We start from the raw sequence: 19,958 nt of genomic DNA, 5'->3' as shown, positions 1-19,958 counted from the left end.
TTTGAGGCTGCACGTTAAAAGTTTCAAGAGTTTGGAGCAATCTTTATTCAAAGTGTATTTGTTGTAGCTTATGTAGCTTTTTGGCCAATATTGGGGTCTGTTATGAATTTGTTAACTTATTTTCTTTAATTCTTTTTGTATAGAGCATTTTATTTTGAGCTGGCTGGTTCTTTGTCTGTTAGGCTTTAAGGCTGGCCGGTTAGTTAGTCATTGCCTTTGGCTGCATTCTTAGGCTTTTAGGGAATTAGTTATTCCCTTTCAGAACCTTTAAATAGCTGCTCTTAGGTTGCCAAAAGGGATCAATGAAGAAGATCTTGGACTACTTAATGATATACAACTGCATGCTATCGAGAATTATAGGAGTATCCAAGAAAGTTTGTTTTACTATAGATAAAGGAGATGAGAGAAATCTATGCTATTGTTTTTTAAGGAACATGATGGACTAGAAAGGTCTCAAAATCCTTTCAGAGGCTAGGTTCATCCAAAAATTATAAGATTTTTAAGGCTAATATCAAAAGCTGGAGTAAGGAAACTTTTGGCGTCATAGATTCACAAAGAAACCAGCTTATCATGGAACTCTCTGTTCCAGACCCTTTTGAGGAACCAGGAAACTTACAATCTACCCATCGTGTACAAGAAACTACATTAAATCTCTGTTGTTTTTCTCGGCTGTTAAGGAGGAATCTATATAGAGACAAAGGTGTAAGTTGAAATGGCCTTGTTAAAGGGGATGTTAATACAAGATTTTTCCTCCACAATGTGGCTACCCTTTAGAAGGAAAAATTCTAATTTGGTGGTTCTTTCTACAAAAGGCAAAAGCTTATTTACTCAAATTGAAATTGTTGGGGCTTTTGTGATGTTCTATAACAAGTTATACACTAAAAGGGAAGGCCCTATATTCATCCCCAACCCACTGATTTGGAACACTATTGATCAGAATCTAGCCAGAGGCATGGAAAAAGAATTTTCAGAGGAAATCTGGCACGTTATAAAGGACTTGGGATCAAACAAAACATTGGGGCTAGATGGAAGGACAATGGAACTTTATAAAAAGGTAGGGAACATTCATAAGGGATACATTTTGAGGGTGTTCTAAGGTTTTTTGAAGAATGATATTGTCAATGCTAGTTTGAGTGAAACTTATATTCCTTTGATCTCAAAAAAATTGGATGGTCGTGATGATGGTGATTATTGGCCTGTTAGCCTCTTTTCTTGCATGGACAAGGTAATTTCTAAGGTCTAATCTGAGCTGACTCAAGAAGATTCTTTCTCACACCATAACAGATGCCACATTTGTGGCCAGACAAATTCTTGATGCATTGCTCATTGTTAAAGAGCTCATTAATGATTGACAAAGGATAAAGAAGGGTGTGATTATAAAATTAGACATCAAGAAAGCATTTGACAAAGTTGTCTGGGACTTCTTTTTTTCTTTTTTGGTGGAATTCTAGCAGCAAAAGGTTTTGGGCTTTAGATGGAGAAAGTGGATCTGAGTTTGCATTGCCTCTCCAAATTTCTTGATTGTTATTAATGGCCTCCGTAGAGGAAAGATTTGGCTTTTAGAGGCCTTCACCAAGGGGACTCTCTCTCACCTTTTCTTTTCATCTTGGTCGTGGATTGCTTTAGTAGGATATTGTCCCATGCTGCTAGTATAGATGTTTTTTTTTATGTTTTTGATTTGGGAAATGATTCCTTGAATATATCTATTGCCAAAAAAAAATAAAAAATAAAAAAATTCTAATAATTCAATCCTCTTATCCATGGCTGACAAGCATGCTCTTGTTAACATTTTCAATTTGGTGAGACTTTTTGAAGAAGCATCTCGACTCAACATTAACCAACCATCATAAATAAGAATTTTTGGGGCTTCCCATGGACTGCCAGGAGATTGAATTTTGGGTTAGAAAACTAGGTTGCAAAGTTGAATGTTGGCCTAGTTCATGTTGTGGCCTTCCTCTCAATTACAGTCTAGGCTTTATCTTCTCTCTTTTTTATTTATTTATTTTTATTTTTTTAGGCGTTATCTTTTTGAGAACCGTTGATTGAAAAAGTGGAAAAATAGCACCTCTCATAGAAGAATTCTCACATTTCAAATGGTGGCAGGCTTAATCTCATTCAAGCTACTTTTTATAACCTTCCCTTATATTATTTGTCCTACTTTTTCTTGCCAATTGTGAAATGGGATACTGTTGTCACACCTTTGGAGTGCGGTGGCCTCAACTTACTCACCTCAAGAGAAGAATTTTGGCCCTATTAGCCAAATGGTTTTGGATATATATCAATGTGCAATATAGCTTTGTGGGGGATGGTTATTGATGCTTTATATGGCTCCTCATGTTTGCTTACCAAACTGGGGCCCTTTTATTATTTTCACTCCAAATAACCCATAAAATTGTAAAGAAAACTACCCTGCCACAAAACTTTGCTTATTTCCCTTTAAATCAAGAGCATCTCCTCCATTTGAGCCCTGTCGTCTCTATGCCATGCCCAACAAACCTGAAACAATCTCATTCAAGAACTTCAAATGTAGTAAGCAAACTAACTACTCCAAAATGGATGATCGAGATCCTTCTCAAGCAATAGAGAATGTGCCATTTCAGGAATAAGACAAAGGAAAAGTGTCTTTGAATGCGATCTAGGGTATGAACTCTCCCATGTAGAATCTGCCATGCAAAAACTTTTTTTTTTTTTTTTTCCACTTAACACACACACACATATAAAGAAACAAAAGAATAAATTCCATCATCGGAAAAAGGGGCAGAAGCCAATGCCATGTGAAAAGCCAAAAACCTTAACCTTCCTGAGAAATTTAACCTTCCAAAGAGAGGCAAAAACTGGGGCAATGGGAGAGGGAGAGGGGAAAGACAAAATATGGGTGGGGGGACCAAAACCTAATATCTTCTCTCTCTGGAGCCACTAACTTATCTCGAAGAAGAGAAGGGGGACCTGCCACATCCACCACCTGTCTATTCGTCAAAGGTCTTTGGAAACCCTAAGAGATCGAGGAAGAAGGATAAGAGGAAGGTAATACTGAGGCCACAAGATGCAACCTTATGTTCATGAGGCAGTATAACTATAGAAACAAAGCACAAAGAGGCCTCTTCCCCACCAACGGTCCTAAAAATAAACCTTCTAGCCTTCTCCAACAAAACAAGTGATAAAAGGAGAGAAAAGAGGGAATCCAAATGATATAGCTTTCCAAAGGCTTCTTGAATTACCATCAACACCCCATTTAAAACTCAAAAGGATGAGTTCCATGCCTACTCACTATCACTCTTGAGTCTTAAACACAACATGTTATGCTCCATGAAAAAGCACCCCAACCATTTTGCTAGGGAGGCCTCATTACATACTCTTAGATTTATGATACCCAAAACCTCCAAATTCCATCGGCTTCAACACCAATCCCACTTTTCTTCTTCTTTTTTTTTTTTTTAAATTTTTTTTTAATAGGAATAGCGGTGTCCATTGAGAAAAAAAAATGAAAGAATACAAGGGGATACAAAAACCAAGTCCATGGAAACCCCACTAAAGAAAGAGCTTCCAACTAGGTAAGATATTGCCTAGGGAATAATTACAAAAGGTGTTCGAAACCGAAGCCCAAAGAGAAACATGAAACCTCGCCAAAGAACAAACCTTGTTGGAGTCCCTCTCCAACTCCCACTTGACCATGTGGGACCTCCCTCCTCATTCGTCTCTTCCCATAAGAAATTCCTCGTCACTCTCAATTTTCTTGCTCACCCCACTAGAATTTTGAGAAGAGATATGAAGTAACTTGGAATCCCATTAAGTAGCGACTGAATAAAAGTAAGTCTTCCCCCTTTAGGGAAAAAGATTTCTTTTTCAAGTAGACAACCATTTTTTAACCTTTACCACCATGGTATCCCAGAACACCTGACCCTTGGGATTACCACCCAAAGGCAGCCCAAGATAATATTGTATCTTTTAACCATATCAATGCAAACTCTCTTGTTTCTAATGAAGAAAAACTCGAGAGGTAGAAGGCGGGCTAAGGCACAAACACTCTTTGGAGCCTAGGCATGCAATGCAAAATTATTTAAAAATTTTGAGAATATAATATTTCATGTAAATGCTACATTTCATAATGTAAGTAGTGTGAGGCATATTTGTTTGAAGATATTGGCCAATCCTAGAAGCCTTATGTTTTAGGATCCAGTTATGAGTAAGATTTGTAAGAGGCTTTGTCTCGGAAGAAGAGTATTTTTTAATTCTCCCTTCCTTCCTTCTCATAAGGTGGCAGATTTACCTTCAGTTCATTTATTTTCAGTGGTATCTTAATTATCAATGAAATCACTGATGAATTAGGAATCAAGAAGGAGAAGAGTCTTGTGTTGAGAATCAATTCAGAGAAGACCTACAACTGTGGGAATTATGTAATTTGCGCAACATATAAAAATTTTAAGAATATGTGAGAGTTTAGGGTTTCTCACAACTTGTAGGTCTTCTCTGAATTGATTCCCCCATGGTTATATCCGTGAGAGTCTGGCCATGATATATGTGAGAGTTTGACCTAGACCCTCCCGGATATGAAAAAAGAAAAAAAAGAAGAGTTTGATTCTAGATGGAAGAATTAGAACTTTGGTTGTTTGCAATTATTTATTTATTTATTATTTTTGTCTTAATTGACGAAAGAACTAAATAGGGAAAAGTTTCCAGAAGTTTGAAGCAAAGAGATTTTGCTCTTACTTCCTTTTCGTTCCATTTTTGTGGTTCTAGTGTTGTAGCACAATATTGGGTTTACAAAGATTTTGAGCCAATTTTGTGGGTGCGTGGTTTAAAAGAAGCAGGTGAAAAAACATACGGGCTTTTCTATGGCCTCTTTGGCTTGGCAGGATTTTGTGCATCTTTTCAGATACCCGGACTACAAATCTTTTACTTCTTTGGTTATTTAGGACTCTCACTTGGTGTAAATTGGTTTCTCCTTTTTGTAATTATGGCTTAAATCATCTTATTTATAACTCATTGAACAAGTGTTTTGTTTTGTTTTTTTTATGTAAATCCTATGCATAGGTTCCCATTTTGTCATTCATTTTATCGTGGAACTGTTTTGTTTCCTAAAACAGAAATAGAATTGATGGGGCCAACATTGTTAAATTGAAACAACAGAAATTATGATGGAGAGGAATTGGGAAGAAATAGTCCAGAAGGTTAGGTTTAATGCTTTGCATAGGGAATTCTAGTTTATGGTGAACTCTAATTAGAGTGTCTTTTATAAGCTTGATGCGGATGTGACCTTAAAAAATTCTCTATATCTATACCAATGAACATTTTGTGAGGCCCCCTATAGTTGATTAGTTAATATATATGCTAAAAGGGGTAGAAATGTGAATTCTCCAGTTGACTAACCCTCCTGTGCTTTTACTGTTTATATTCTGTTTTGGGCAAGTTAAGTAGCTGTGTTAGGTCTGTTTCATGTCATCTTTTGTGACTTATGAATTTTTTTTCCCTTTGAAATAGAAACATTTCATTGATAGATGAAATAGGGGAAACCTCAACACCTAGAGTTGATTACAAGAAAGCTCTCCTATTGGAAAGAATAAAAGATAAACGATAATGAGTAAATGGATGTATAGATGCACACCAAAGAAACACATTAGATAGAACCAAGTCCATAAATCGATCAAAAGGAGAGGATGAATCCTTGAATAGATGGCTATTACATTCAACCCAAAGAGTCCAGAAGAACGCTCACACAATAGCCAACCAAATTGTTCTTTTAGAGCCACCAAAAGGATGCCCCACTAATAAAGAAGGAAGAAGATCGAATATAGAATCAGGACATGCCAGAGACCAACCAAAAGGTTTCACAATAACATTCCAGAAGTGAGTTGCAAATGAGCAATGGCCAATGAGCAAGTAAGTGAGGTGAAGATTCAGCATGTTAGCAACACATGTGGCACCAAGAAGGGGAGAGATACATGTACGGCATCCGCCTTTGTAACCTATCAGCCGTATTGATAGCACCAACGCTAAGCTCCAAAGGAACATTTTGATCTTTTTTGGGTCATGATCCTTCCAAATGATAGAATAAAGATCCTTCTTGGGAGATTCACTCGAACCCATCAAATCTGCCATGAGAGATAAGAGATTTAACTGTAAAAGTTGAAAAGGGTTTGTTAGGCCATATCCAAGTATTAGATTTAGGGCGGATTTTAACCGAAGATAAAAGATGAGATGAAGTAACCCATTTAGAAACTCCAAATCATTAAGATTAGGATGAAGATGCAAATCCCTTGAATTTGAACAATCAATCCACACGTCAGCCACAGTATCATCTAGATGGAGCAAGATGAAAAGGACGGGGGAATGTAGTAGAAATAATACCACAATTGAGCTAGGAGTCTTTCCAAAACGAAGTAGAAGAACCATTACCAATGCAATATTGAACACAACTCGTGACCAAGCCAATAGTCTGACAAATAAATCTCCAGTGGAATCCAAAGAACTACGAAAACTAGATGCATGCCAAATTCTGGTCGTATGATGCTGTAAGGTCTCTAATTATGGAAATAGTAAGATTATTAGTAAACTATTAGGGTGGGTATTAGAAGGGCAAATTAGTAAATAGTTAGTAAGTTGGTTAGGTCTTTTAGTTATAAACAGAAGGAGTGGGGTGGAAGTAAGAGTGAAGAATTTAGTGAGATTTCCTAATTTGGGAATTTGGAAGAGTCAGCCCTCTCGAAAAGTTAGTGGTTATCTTGTTACATTCTTTATGAGATTATAGCATATTTCAATACATTTTTATATATTCCATATTTGATTGTTCTTGAGTCCATTCCTTGTCCTTGAGTATTTTCTTGTTAGGAGGTATCCTAATAGATGCTTAGCCAACAATTAATTGCCGCCATAAAGCAGCTCGCTCAACAAGGAAACACCAAATCCACTTCGCCAAAAGAGGTAAGTTACAATGATTAAAATTACCAATACCAATATCACCCATGAGTTGAGGACTTTCGGTGATCTCCCAATTCAATTATGCATACCACTATCACCACTAGAACCTTCCAAAAAAGACCGCGAACCATCTTTTTAAATTTTTGATGACTGACAAAAGAGCACAAGACAGATAAATAATAAGTAGGCATACTAGAAAGAGTAACATTAATAAGTTTGTATCTACCACCTTTAGAGATAAAGGCATACTTCTGGTTATGAAGGTTGCATTGAATTTTCTCAACAACGGGTGCCAAAAGGTAGCTGTGTCAGAATCCCCACCCAAAGGTAAGCCCGAGTAGGAGATGGTCAACAACTCTGCTTATAGCCCAATGTGTTTAACATCCATTCAAAATCGGAATCATTAACATGAATTTCAAGGCACTCGCTTTTAGAGTGATTATTTTTTTTAAGCCAGATGCGTGCTTAAAGATACAGACAATATCAAAAAGATGAATTGAAGATGATCCAAATAGAAAGATGAAGTACCAATAGAGTGAGTAGCAAGAAGGACCATAGAAGTACTATGATCTAGAAGACGACTCAACCGTTCTGCAACTAAATTGAAGAGGAAAGGTGAGAGAGGGTCCCTTTGACGAATACCATAGGAAGGAATGATCTTCCTATGAGGACGACCATTAATAATGATAGAATGGTTGAAACTAAGATACAACCTCTAATCCAAAGCCGCCAAAGAGAGCCAAAACCTTTTACCTAAAGCACAACATCCAAGAAATCTCGCTCAACATTGCTAAAAGCTGTCTCAAGGTCTAACTTGAGAATCACACCAGCTTTTTTAGAAAACAAAATTAGTCATCAATAAGCTTATTTGTCATAAGGCGAGAAATTCATAATCTGTCGATTAGCCACAAAAGCCAATTGATTGGTAGCAATAATAGATGGAAGAATCTGCTTGAGACGATTGGATAGAACTCGAGCGATAATTTTGTATGCATATGGAATGAGACTAAAAGGATGATAATTAGAGATAGATTTAGAGTCAACCTTTTTCGGGATTAGGCAGATATGAGTCTCATTTAATGCATTAATAACACCAGTGACTTATGAAAACTTGAGTGAGAATTAAGGAGAATCCCACCCTCTTGAATGATTGGGTTATGTATTTTGGCCTTAGGGCTGGATATTTTGTTTACTTAACGAAACTACAATCCAATTGTAAGGAAGATGCCTTGTATATTTACTGGTTTATGTTTTAAAAAAGAAGTTGGAAGCAAGTAGTGTGTTTGGAAAGTTTCTGGCAGACATAACTACAAAAGGATTGAAGGATTAGATGCCCACTGCGTCCACCCTAGCCTTGTCTCTAAATACAACTTCTTTATTCTCCCTCCAAATGTTTTTGCTATACTTTCTTTGTTGGCCAATTTTCACTATTCATGGATGTCCATTTGTTAATTCACAATCTTTTGAAGGGTTATCCTGTAGTTTTTTCATCCTCTCTCGAGTGATCCACACCCCTCTAGACATTCTATGCAACATTAGAAGTCTGCTCTAATCCATAAGGCAAAGCAATAGCTTTGTATGTTGAAAAAAAAATGGAGTTTTTCGGAAGAGCAAAACAATCAAATGCAATCCACGGGCTAAAATGTTGAATCATCGCCTACAGTGAGTGCAAACTTGTGGACTGATTTCTTTAATATATATATTTTTTATTTTAAGGGAAACCAAGCTTTTATGGAGAGTGTTGAAAGTAGGGTTTTTTCCCTAGGGGTATTATTGTAATTGTCTCCTACCCTAGGGCTCTCCACTGCCTATTTATTCACCCTGTTCTCTTGTACTCAGTGTATCAATTAAAATAATAAGAAAAAGGTCTGTATTGTGGTTTTTCTCCCTGGTCTAGGGTTTCCACATAAATTGTGTGTTGGTCTCTCTTTTCTTATTTTCATCATGGTATCAGAGCATGGCGACGAAACCCTAGCCGTCATTGACGAGAACCAACCACAGACATCTTCAGGGGGAGAGCTTGAGTGAAGAGCCTAACTGGTCATCCTATGATATCCCTTTAGGGGAATCCGCCCCGATTCCTCCTCTTAGTTTTGATAAAGCCTGTCCTGTCCTCCCTACCAACCAGATTCCATGGATAACCTACTATAGGAAGAATCTTAGAAAGGAAGGGACGCCACCTGTTGAACAGCCGGCTCTGGTCCATGAATTAGACCCTGCATCTGGTCCGGGTACGTGTATTCCTGAAACTAATGATGTTGATATATGTATGGAGATTGACAAGTGCAGGGAAGATAAGGATGAAGGAGGTGGCAATACTAAAAATGTGATAGATGAGGAGACATCTAAGAATGATAGCAGTAAAGGAAAAATGCCAGTTTTTGATAAGGAAATGGAAGATACTATTGAAATCCTTGATATACAGATGACCGATCATGCTGAGAAACCTAGAGAGTTGGAAAATCATGATGCCTCTCTCGATCTTCCAATAGCACTGAGGAAAGGTACTCGTTCATGCGCGAAGTACTCTATGCACAGCTACATGACATATAGCAATCTGTCTCCCGAATTTAAAGCTCTCACTACCAGCTTGGACACTATCATGGTCCCCAACAGTATTCGTGAAGCAATGGACAGTTCTGAATGGAAAACGACTGTTATGGAAGAAATGAGGGCTCTTGAGAAAAATGGGACGTGGGAACAGTTGCCTTTACCTGAAGGGCACAAGACAATTGGATGCAAATGGGTGTTCACCGTAAAATACAAATCAGATGGGACAATTGACCGATATAAGGCTAGAGTGGTTGCTAAAGGTTTCACCCAGACCTACGGAGTTGATTACTCTGAAATATTCTCTCCCGGGGCCAAACTTAACACTATTCGGGTTTTGTTGTCAATTGCTGTAAACAAAGATTTGTCACTTTACCAGTTAGATGTTAAAAATGCATTCTTGAATGGAGAACTTGAAGAGGAAGTCTATATGAGCCCTCTTCCTGGATTTGAGAGTTAGTTCAAGCACAGGGTTTGTAGACTGAGATACTTCATTATATGGACTGAAACATCTCCAAGGGCTTGGTTTGATAGGTTCACCACATTTGTTAAAGCACAGGGATACAAACAAGGGCACTCAGATCATACACTGTTTACGAAAAGGTCCGACTCCAGGAAGATTGCAGTCCTCATAGTGTATGTTGATGATATTGTTCTGTCTGGCGATGATGAGGGTGAAATTACAAGGCTCAAAACAAGAATGGCCAGAGAATTTGAGATTAAAGACCTTGGTAAGCTGAGATACTTCCTTGGAATGGAAGTGGCTCGATTAAGAGAAGGTATTTCAGTATCGCAACGAAAATATACACTGGACTTACTCAAAGAAACAGGCATGACTGGGTGTAAACCCGCTGACACACCCGTGGAGTATAATGCAAAACTTGGTGTTATAAACAACAAAGTTCTTGTTAATAAGGAAAGGTATCAGAGGTTGGTTGGAAACTTGATCTACCTGTCCCATACAAGACCAGATATTTCATATGCAGTAAGCGTGGTAAGCCAATTTATGCAAGCTCCCTATGAGGAGCATATGACTGCGGTTGAGCGTATTCTTCGGTACTTGAAGGGGACTCCTGGTAAGGGTTTGATGTTCAGGAAGTCTGAAAAAAGGACTGTTGAAGCATATACCGATTCTGATTGGGCAGGCTCTGTCGTTGATAGAAAGTCAACCTCTGGGTATTGCACCTTTGTCTGGGGTAGCCTTGTCACCTAGCGAAGTAAGAAACATGGAGTGGTGGCTAGGAGTAGCGCTGAAGCTGAGTACAGGGCGATGAACTTAGGGATATGTGAAGAAATCTAGTTGAAGAAAGTGCTGTCTGATCTTTACCAAGATAGTGAGCTTCCAATGAAGTTGTTTTGTGATAATAAAGCAGCAATAAGCATCGCAAACAATCCAGTCCAACATGACAGAACCAAACATGTAGAGATCGACAGACACTTCATTAAAGAAAGACTGGATAATGGGAGCATTTGCATCCCCCTATATTCCCTCAAGTCAACAAGTGGCAGATGTTCTCACCAAGGGGATACTTAGACCAAATTTTAACTACTGTATCAGCAAGTTGGGTCTTATTGATATTTATGCACCAACTTGAGGGGGAGTGTTGAAAGTAGGGTTTTTTCCCCTAGGGGTATTATTGTAATTGTCTCCTACCCTAGGGCTCTCTACTGTCTATTTATTCACCCTGTTCTCTTGTATTCAGTGTATCAATTACAATAATAAGAAAAAGGTCTGTATCGTGGTTTTTCTCCCTGTTCTAGGGTTTCCACGTAAACTGTGTATTGGTCTCTCTTTTCTTATATTTCATCAGAGAGAAATGAAAGAATAGGGAAGGATATAAAAAACTGCCGAACAGAAAGGTGCCCAACAGACTAGTGAATGGGCCTCCATGCCAAAAGAATTGAACTTAGTTGAAAATAACAAAATCACGTTGGTCGCAAAAGTCCAAACTGAGACATTAAACCTAATTAACTCCCACAACTCTTAATGAAGAGACTGCTTCCTTTTTCCAAGAAAAAAAAAAAAAAACTCCCACAACTCCTTCAGACCTCTCACCTTCACTAGAAACTCTCTGATTCCTCTCAAGCCAATGAGAGGAATTAGAGAGTTTCTAGTGAAAGGGAAGATTCAACAAAACCTCCTCAACTCAACACACTCCTAAGGTCCTTGCTCCACGCCAATGAGACACTGGAAGTGGAAATGCCCACGAATTTGCACCAAGTCGATTGAGTAAAGTGGCTTTCCATAAGATGTGGTCCAGGTCCTTGGAAGCATCTTTGGGGAGAGAGCACCAATGAACCCCCTAAAAAGAAGAGGTCCCTGCACATGGTCTAAATATTGTCTTTCCCATGTAAGATTTTCCAAGCAAAAGATTTACCTTTTTTGGACATTGTAACCTTTTAGAGTGATGAAAACAAACACCAATGAGCCCCCCCAAAAAGGATGAGGACCACACTTGCTCAGAATGACTCTACGCCACAAAGCTTTAGGCTCTTGAAAGAAGCACCATAACCACTTAGTCAACAAGCTTCCAGCTAACTGGAGCAGTGGAATGAGAGCACATTAGTGGCCTTTATGCATGCTCATATCTTTTTCATAGTTACTATGATTGTGGAACACATCATCATTTATATATTCTTTGATGTTGGGGTGGTTTAAATCGTAACAATATCCAAACTTGTGATTTCTTCTATCCATTTTAAATACAATTAGAATGTGAAGCCCAATGATCAGGTCTATGAGATATGAAATAAAGCCTTCTTTATTAGGTATGGCAGATAGACACTTCTTTCTTTTAGCTAATTGTTTCGGATGGATACATGCAACATTTCTTTAACTGTGTCCAGCTGCCTGATTTGCACTCGAATACTTTTCATGACAACTTATAATTTATTTACTATCTTAGCTAACAACTTGTTTTTTAGGTTTTCCTTATATGGCCAGGAAATGGGTGCTGAAGGTGCCGTCCTTTGGTTTATTTCATAAGGATGCCTCTAGATGGTAAATTACTGATTGTTGAAGAGGTTTAACTTGGAGAGTTCACCTATTTTCTGCTTGAAATAAAATTCTTAGTTGGAGCCATTGCCTTTGTTTTTCTATTTTTATTATATTATGGATCGTCCATAAACTTTGTCAACTCACCTATCAATGTTCTGTGAAACATAGTATTATTGTTATAACTTTTGGATCTCATTGGTGCCAAAACATTTCAGTTGTGAATTAGGTGGCATATGCCTCTGATTGTGTATCTTTAATTGCAGTAAGACCAAGATGCATAAAACTAAGACAAGATTCGAGCGAAGGACTATATTTTGTGGCACTGAATGGCAGAGGAAATGAAGACCTGAAATCTGCAAAAATGACGTCATTAAAGGCAATATCAATTCAAGCACTGTCTCCCAGGAAAATGTTGATCCTGGACTCTGTTGGTGAATTACATCTGTTGCACCTTGCTAACACTGCTAATGGATTTGATTTTTCTTGCAACATTCGGCCATTGCCTCATCTAATGAAAGTTCAAATGCTGACCAGTGTTCCTGATACATCCATAAGTATGCTTGTCCGAATTCTTTGTTCTACACATTATAGATATGCTACCATGCTAGCAAAACTGTGAATAAAACACTGTGATCAAATGCTTGAACTGAGAATAGACCAGGGAAAACTTTACACATTTATGCTCTAGTTTTCTTAGTTGGGGTAGAGGAGGCCAGTCTAAGCTGTGCTGAGTTTGATTATATCATTCATTTAAGAGGGGTGCGGTTTAGTAGGGTTTTGTCAGAATCTCTTTACTGTGTGCTTGGGCTAGGATAGGATTTCTTACGTTGAGGTAGAGTTAGTTTTCTCCATCGGGCAATGGTAAGTACAGAAACTCCCCAGTCAAGAAGTCCTCAGTGTGGATCTGGAGTAAGTTGATGGGATGTGATGGGATACAACAGCGTAGAATTGATGTTCTTTTTAAGACAAAATCCAACTTTCCATGGAAGAAAACAATGATACAATAAGGAGAGAATGATATCCGATAAAGATGCCTTCAAAGCGAAGAATTGTAAGCTTCTAAAAATCTCCCATTTCCACGTAACATCCCCTCCAAATACTTATACTCCTAACACCAAAGGATACTACCCAGTCAGTAGCCACATTTTTTGTGAGCCTTCTTCCCCGACACTAATAGCATTCTTTCTCCCCTTTAACTTGTGTAAGTTTGTTAGAGGTTAACGTCCAGCCTCCACTTGTCTCTTTCTTCTAATGCCTTCCTCACTACTTTTCTTGAATCTATTCCTGTGTTTTGTTAAGACGGCAGGACTACCAGACAATGCTTTTATAAATGCCTGCGTCTACCACAATACTTTCTTCAGCCTTGTTAATAAACTCCTTTCATTATCTAATCTAATCATATTCCAACGGATGAATCTTGGATTTATCACAAAATCTTCATGATGCTTCTTTTGGAAAAGCACCATGGTTTCCTGACACTCTTACTCAACACTCTTGTTGACATTGGCTTCACGATTTGCTCCTTTACTAGCTCCCAACTTATCTGCAAGGTTATAGAGGTTGCGATGGGATGTCGGGACCACAATTGTTTATAGTTATCATCAATTTTTAGCCTTGGTTCCATGCATGAAATCATATTAATGGTCTTTGTAACACATCGAATCTATCCACCTCATCTTTTTGCTATCCTAATAAAGCAGCTTCCACATTGGTTTTAAAAGGAAACAAAAATTTTCGTTGCTAAATGTAAAGAACCTAAATACAAAATCCCCAAAGAGAAACAAGAAGAAAGTAACAGTAAGAAATATATAAGAAATGATCACAACTGAAAGTGAGCACAAAGCTTAAAGCTATAAGCTCTGAAAACTTGGAGAGAGAGCACCATAAAGAAGCCATGAGAGAACTGAACCAAAACAAACAAGCCAAGGGAGTGAAACATAAAACCCAAAAAACTGACAATGGAGAATTCACTACAGTAGGCCAAAAACTCTAAGAATGGGACCAGAAAAAGAATGAAAACCGGAAATGAGTTGGAAAATACCTTCTTTGAAAAGACCACATAGCAGATTAAAGAACCAAAAAATGCGACTCCAAATCGATTGGGACTTTAAGATTTCCTGATAGCCCAAACAAGGCAATTGCCATTAAACTGTATCACTCAGAGACCGACTGGGAATTGCCTACTAGCTTCCACATTGTCAACAACATTTTTTTTAAAAGAAATGTTGCTTCCATTGAGATAAATGAAAGGATATACAAGGACAAAAAAAAAAAAAAAAAAAAAAAAAGAAGCCCAAGAACAAAAATACCTCAAACCCAATTACAAAAAGAGGCCCAATTCTAAAGAATAAAGTTAAGATGGAACTTACGAAGAGTCCTTTTTAAGTTTTAACAGACACCCACATAGAGAGGAATTAAATTTAATTGTTTCCCAAAGCTCCTCCCTAGTCCGATCCTTTCCACGAAAAGCTCCACTATGCAACTCTCTTGATGCCTCATAGAATATAGCAAAAAAGGTAATATTGCCAGCACTAAAGGGAGGGTTCAAAAGCACCTCCAACGAGGTCCAATCATTCATCTTAGGAGACTCACAGTTCACTCAAAATATGGAACTTTTCCCAGAGTTATTTTTAGGCTTGAATAGCTTCAAAGGACGAAAAAAGACCATTGAGTTTTTAAAGGAATTATTTTTCTTTGAGCCAAAGAAGAGTGTTGTGCAAATTAAAGGTGCATCAAATGCACATCCTATCAGAACCTACCTTAACACCCTCCACCACTCCTTCTCCACACTTGTAGATACTAACCGACTAAGGACGTTCACCATCACCAACCGGGTTAAACAAAAAAAGCGAAATAGAGGCACCTTGCGTAAGACCTCTTGTCTGCTAAATCTTACCTCGTGACCCTCCATTGATAAAGATGGGAGAAGTTCGTCGATCTTCCAAACCCAGGCTCCCAGCTTGTACCCAAAACCTTTTTTGCACAACACTTTATCAAGGAAACTCCAATCCTAATAGTCATAAGCTTTCTCAACATCAACCTTGAGTATCCCCCTTCCTTCTTCCTCATCCTATAATCCTTGAGGGCTTCACTCACCATCAGCATTGATCTAAAATCTTTCTACCGGCAATAAAAGCTCCTTGAGAATTTGAAATAGTACTTGGGAGCACTAGGCTTAAAGTCCTTGTTTTCTAATGCTTTAGCAGATTCTTGTTTTCAACCAACCTCCGTTATATGGGATGGCATATTATCTAAATTCCCATCTCTTCTACTTCTCATTTCTTAAACTTCACAGCGAATCTCTGACTGCATTGCAGCTTTTAAAGTTTGTTGCTCTATCAACCCTTCATATATGTGACTTATCAATGCTTTATCAGATTGAAAAAGGATTACCATCATGTTTTCGTTTACAAATTTCTGTAGTGCATTCCCAATTACATAAGTTGTGGAAATTCATTTTTTGTGATGACCAAAGTTTTTTCCCCTATATCCCACCAACATTCTTCGTTATTGCCTTTTGTTTCCAACCCTCTTCTTTCCATCTTCTCACTCCCCGTCTTTCCTTTCTAGCAACATTTGGGATGAAATTAATTACCATTCAAGAGATCGATTATCACCCATGACCCAAGTTTCCATTTTTGAGCAGGAATGAGCTAGCATGTTTTCTTTCCATTGTTTACCAATTGAAAATTTTCCTAACGATCTCTATTGTTTGTTATTTTTGTACACACTTTACTGTCTCTGGTTTTCTTGAAATGACTTTCATGTAATTATGTTAATTAACTTGAATTTTATTGATCAGAATCCATTTATTGTAGTTTAATTCAAATTTTGTTTTGTTAAAGTTCAATTTGTTTTAGAATGATTTAGGCCCCGTTTAGTAACCATTTCATTTTTGGTTTTTTGTTTTTGAAAATTAAGTCTATTTCCTCTCGATTTCTTACAATGATTCATATCTTTCTTAAGTACAATGGTTGACTTCTAGCCAAATTCCAAAAAACAAAAACAAGTTTTTAAAGGCTATTTTTTTTTAGTTTTCAAAATTTGGCTTGGTTTTTAAAACCATTGGTAAAAAGTCGATAATAAAGGAATAAATTTGGAGGTTAAAGTTGTGTTTATAGGTTTAATTTTCAAAAACCAAAAATAAAAAATGAAATGGTTACCAAACGGGGACTTAATAATTAGGATTACTTTGCATATGGTTTCCAACTAAATTTCTTATATAATGATTGAATTTGGTGTAGCCTAATAGGATAAAAGGAAAATTCTCCCCAACACTCTAACTCAAATATCTTTATTAGAATGAATACATGAGAGGTAACTTCCTATTTATTGGGAAATAATATACAAAAGATAGTAGAAAGGGGAGGATTTACCTAGAAATCACCTAAGATTAACCTAATTTTCCTAATTCTCCCTACATCAGAACATCAGGAAGAAGCAACAAACTAGACAAGTTATTTTATACTTTTCGCTGTTAGGCAAACTCATATTGGCTTAATTGTTATTGGAGGCAATTACTGGGTTGTTTTCTATTCTCACAATTACTAGAAATGTATTACTTTTCAGGGAACCAAACTGTCTGGCTATCTGATGGGCATCACTCTGTGCATTTACTGGTGATACCCGATGTTGATTCTGTTGTCACTGAAAATATGGGAAATGAGAGCGAGGAAGTCCTGATGAAAAGAATATCAGGTCTCTTTAGCTGCAGATGTTACTGGTTATAACTTTCTGGACTGTAACTTTTGTACTATTAAGATATTGGAATTGCATATATCCCGTGCCCCTATAATAATATACTGAAATAGTAAATTGCTTTGAGGTATAGCACTAGCATTTAGATCATTTTTGCATTAAAGTCAAATTTGAAACTCGTTTGGGTACCATGCCAAACTGTGTGGCTGTATAACAATTTGGATGTCTCGCTTCTTCCCTTTCAAGTTCATCTTAGTCCCAATCTTTCCATTACATTTTTTTTCTCACTTTACACTTCGGTTGGTTTTTATTTCCAGTTATGCAAGCTATATTTGCTGGTGAAAAGATTCAAGACATAACATCCTTGGCTGCGAATGCTGTTTTAATTCTTGGACAAGGTAGCTTCTTGTTACTAATTTTTTTAATCAAAATTCCTGCAAACATGTTGCTGTGAAAAAATAGACTGCTATTGTCTTCCACGTGAGGATTTACGTTACATACTATCATGCCTTGTGTATTAAAGATTATGTTGCAAATGGACCTACCCATGCCTGTTACATTGAGCAGCAAGTATTCTGGATCATAATTTAACAACTCTAATAGTAATTTGTTAGGATACTTCCTAACAAGAATAAGATCTGAAATATATTGAGATATACAGATGAAAATACAAGATAACCCAAGTATAAAGGAACTTGGAACCTCCTCGTGAGTGTACTCACTCAAGCACTAGATCACTCCAAAGAATAACCTCCCCTTCACTCACTTACCCTCCTTCTATTTATAACAAGTAGTAACTACCCTTATAACCACCCTATACAATAACTATTGGTAACTCCTTATCTATCTAATTACCTTTATACTCCTTAACTAACATTAACTAAATATCTAGTACCTAACATTACCCTGCCCTTCAAAGACAACATGTCTTTAAGTTGTGCTTACAAACATGATCACAAAATTGGGCAACACCCTTTTTTAATCACATAACAATTAAAAAAAAAACACACAATTGTTATCCTAACCACTAAATACTTCTTCCCTTTTCTTCAACATGGGCTTCAATCAATTCCTTTGAACCCAACCCAATCTGCAGCCCACAGACCAAACAATCAATATGCCTTTATTTTTCCCACAGTCGGTCCCATCACCCTTATCTTTCATGTGGGCATCAGTTTCTTTGCCCATCTCTTCACACAATTCTCCCCTTTCCCAAGATTGCTTCTCCGGCCACCAACGTTCAGCCCTGTCTGCTACTTCCAAACGCCTCCAGCCACCGTGCTTCCAGCCTCATCGTCCTCCTACCATCTTCTTCGGCCGTGGCCAAAACCGATTCCATCCACTAGACTCTTCTTGCTTCTATCCATGTGTTCGCTGGCAAAGTTTCTTTCCTTTTTTCCCCTTTTGATTCTTCCTCTTCTTCCTTGTGAAATTTCCTTTATCGGAATTGTCGATTTTTCCTCCTACAATCTCTACGCCTTATTGGAGGCGTCTTGTCTCTCCTTCGTTTTCTCCTTCTCCAAGTTATAGTTTTAATATTAGGGATTTTTGTTATTGTAAATTTCTCTGTTATATTTTCCTTTTATGGCCTTTTCTATGCTTTCCTTCTTTGGTCATTCTTGTACACCTATATATTCATATCTTTAGTGAATGGAATAAAGAATTTTGATTCTCTCAAACCTAAGAGTTTTACACAGTATCAGAGCTTTGGAAAATTAGGCTTTTTTTTTTTTTTTTTTTTTTTTTTAAACTTTAGGGTTTGAGAATTTAGAACCCATTTGTGTTACATCTAGTATTTTGTGGAGGTGGGTTTATACTTTTGCTCACCACCGTCGTCTTCGGTTTGTTCGCTGTCATCAGCCGTCGGTGAAAAAAGGTGTGTTGTTTTTCTTTGCTATTTTTGGACACTGCCCAGTCCATTGAGGAGCCCAACCGCCGATCTACAGAACCCCAAAGTCCAGCGTCCGTTTGACCATCGCGTGAGGTTCACGCGCGGCCACCTCCCTCTATCGTCGATCCACGCGCCGGCGAGTGTAGGCATGTGTGTCGCCTGCTTTTTCTCGTATTCTGTGGGTGTCATCGGAGTTGCTTTCTTTTTTTGGTGGTGTGTTTGTTTGGGCTATATACTCCCTATCTGTGGTTCATTGAAGGGAAAAAAATCTCTTTGGTAAATTAGGGTTTACTTCTCTTCTGTCCGGTGTTTTATTTTTAGGTAATGGTTGACAAGAAACTAGTATTCATATCTGAGATGATTCCTTTTATGTCAAAAGTAATTGAACACAAGTTGAATGGATCAAATTACTATTCATGGAGATCAAATGTTCGTCACTTTATTAGGAGCATTGAGATGGATGATCACATCATGGAAGAACCCCCGACTAATGCTACTAAAAAAATTTGGTGGTGGGACGATTCAAGAATTCTATTGACCGTGAAATCGTTGAGTTAGTAAATCACTTCGAATTAGTCAAGGAACTATTGGAATATTTAAATATTCTTTATTTTGGGAAAGAGAACATTAATAGAATGTTTGATGTTTGTAAGACTCAATATCAACTAGATCAAGGAGAAAAATCCCTTACAAGTTACTTTATGGAGGTAAAAAATACTTGTGCAGAATTCACTGCCTTGATGCCAATTAACATTGATCCAAAAATTCTAATGGCTCAACGTGAAAAGTTGTTTATCATGAGTTTCTTAGTTGGTTTTGCACCTAAATATGAGATGGCCAAAGATTGAGTGTTGTCAAGCTCAAACATCTCATTGTTGGAAGAAGCTTATACTCGAATACTTCGTA

The 19,958-nt window shown here is 37.5% G+C and overlaps 1 protein-coding gene across 2 annotated transcripts in view; it reads left to right on the top strand.

Annotated features, from left to right (window-relative positions):
- Window positions 1–19,958, top strand: part of LOC120081240 (uncharacterized) — a 33,023-nt gene that overhangs the window by 1,482 nt on the left and 11,583 nt on the right. The window contains exons 2-4 of one of the 2 annotated variants that reach the window (XM_039035957.2): window positions 12,727–13,017; window positions 17,033–17,161; window positions 17,479–17,559. In XM_039035957.2, coding sequence (XP_038891885.1) covers window positions 12,727–13,017; window positions 17,033–17,161; window positions 17,479–17,559 — 501 coding nt within the window. The remainder of the gene's footprint in view (window positions 1–12,726; window positions 13,018–17,032; window positions 17,162–17,478; window positions 17,560–19,958) is intronic. The other variant, XM_090307676.1, reaches the window with a different exon arrangement.

Source organism: Benincasa hispida, chromosome 1, assembly GCF_027475165.1.
Source record: "Benincasa hispida cultivar pf3 chromosome 1, pf3_genome.v1.1, whole genome shotgun sequence".
Lineage (NCBI taxonomy): Eukaryota > Viridiplantae > Streptophyta > Magnoliopsida > Cucurbitales > Cucurbitaceae > Benincasa > Benincasa hispida.
This window is presented reverse-complemented; position numbering and strand designations above follow the sequence as displayed.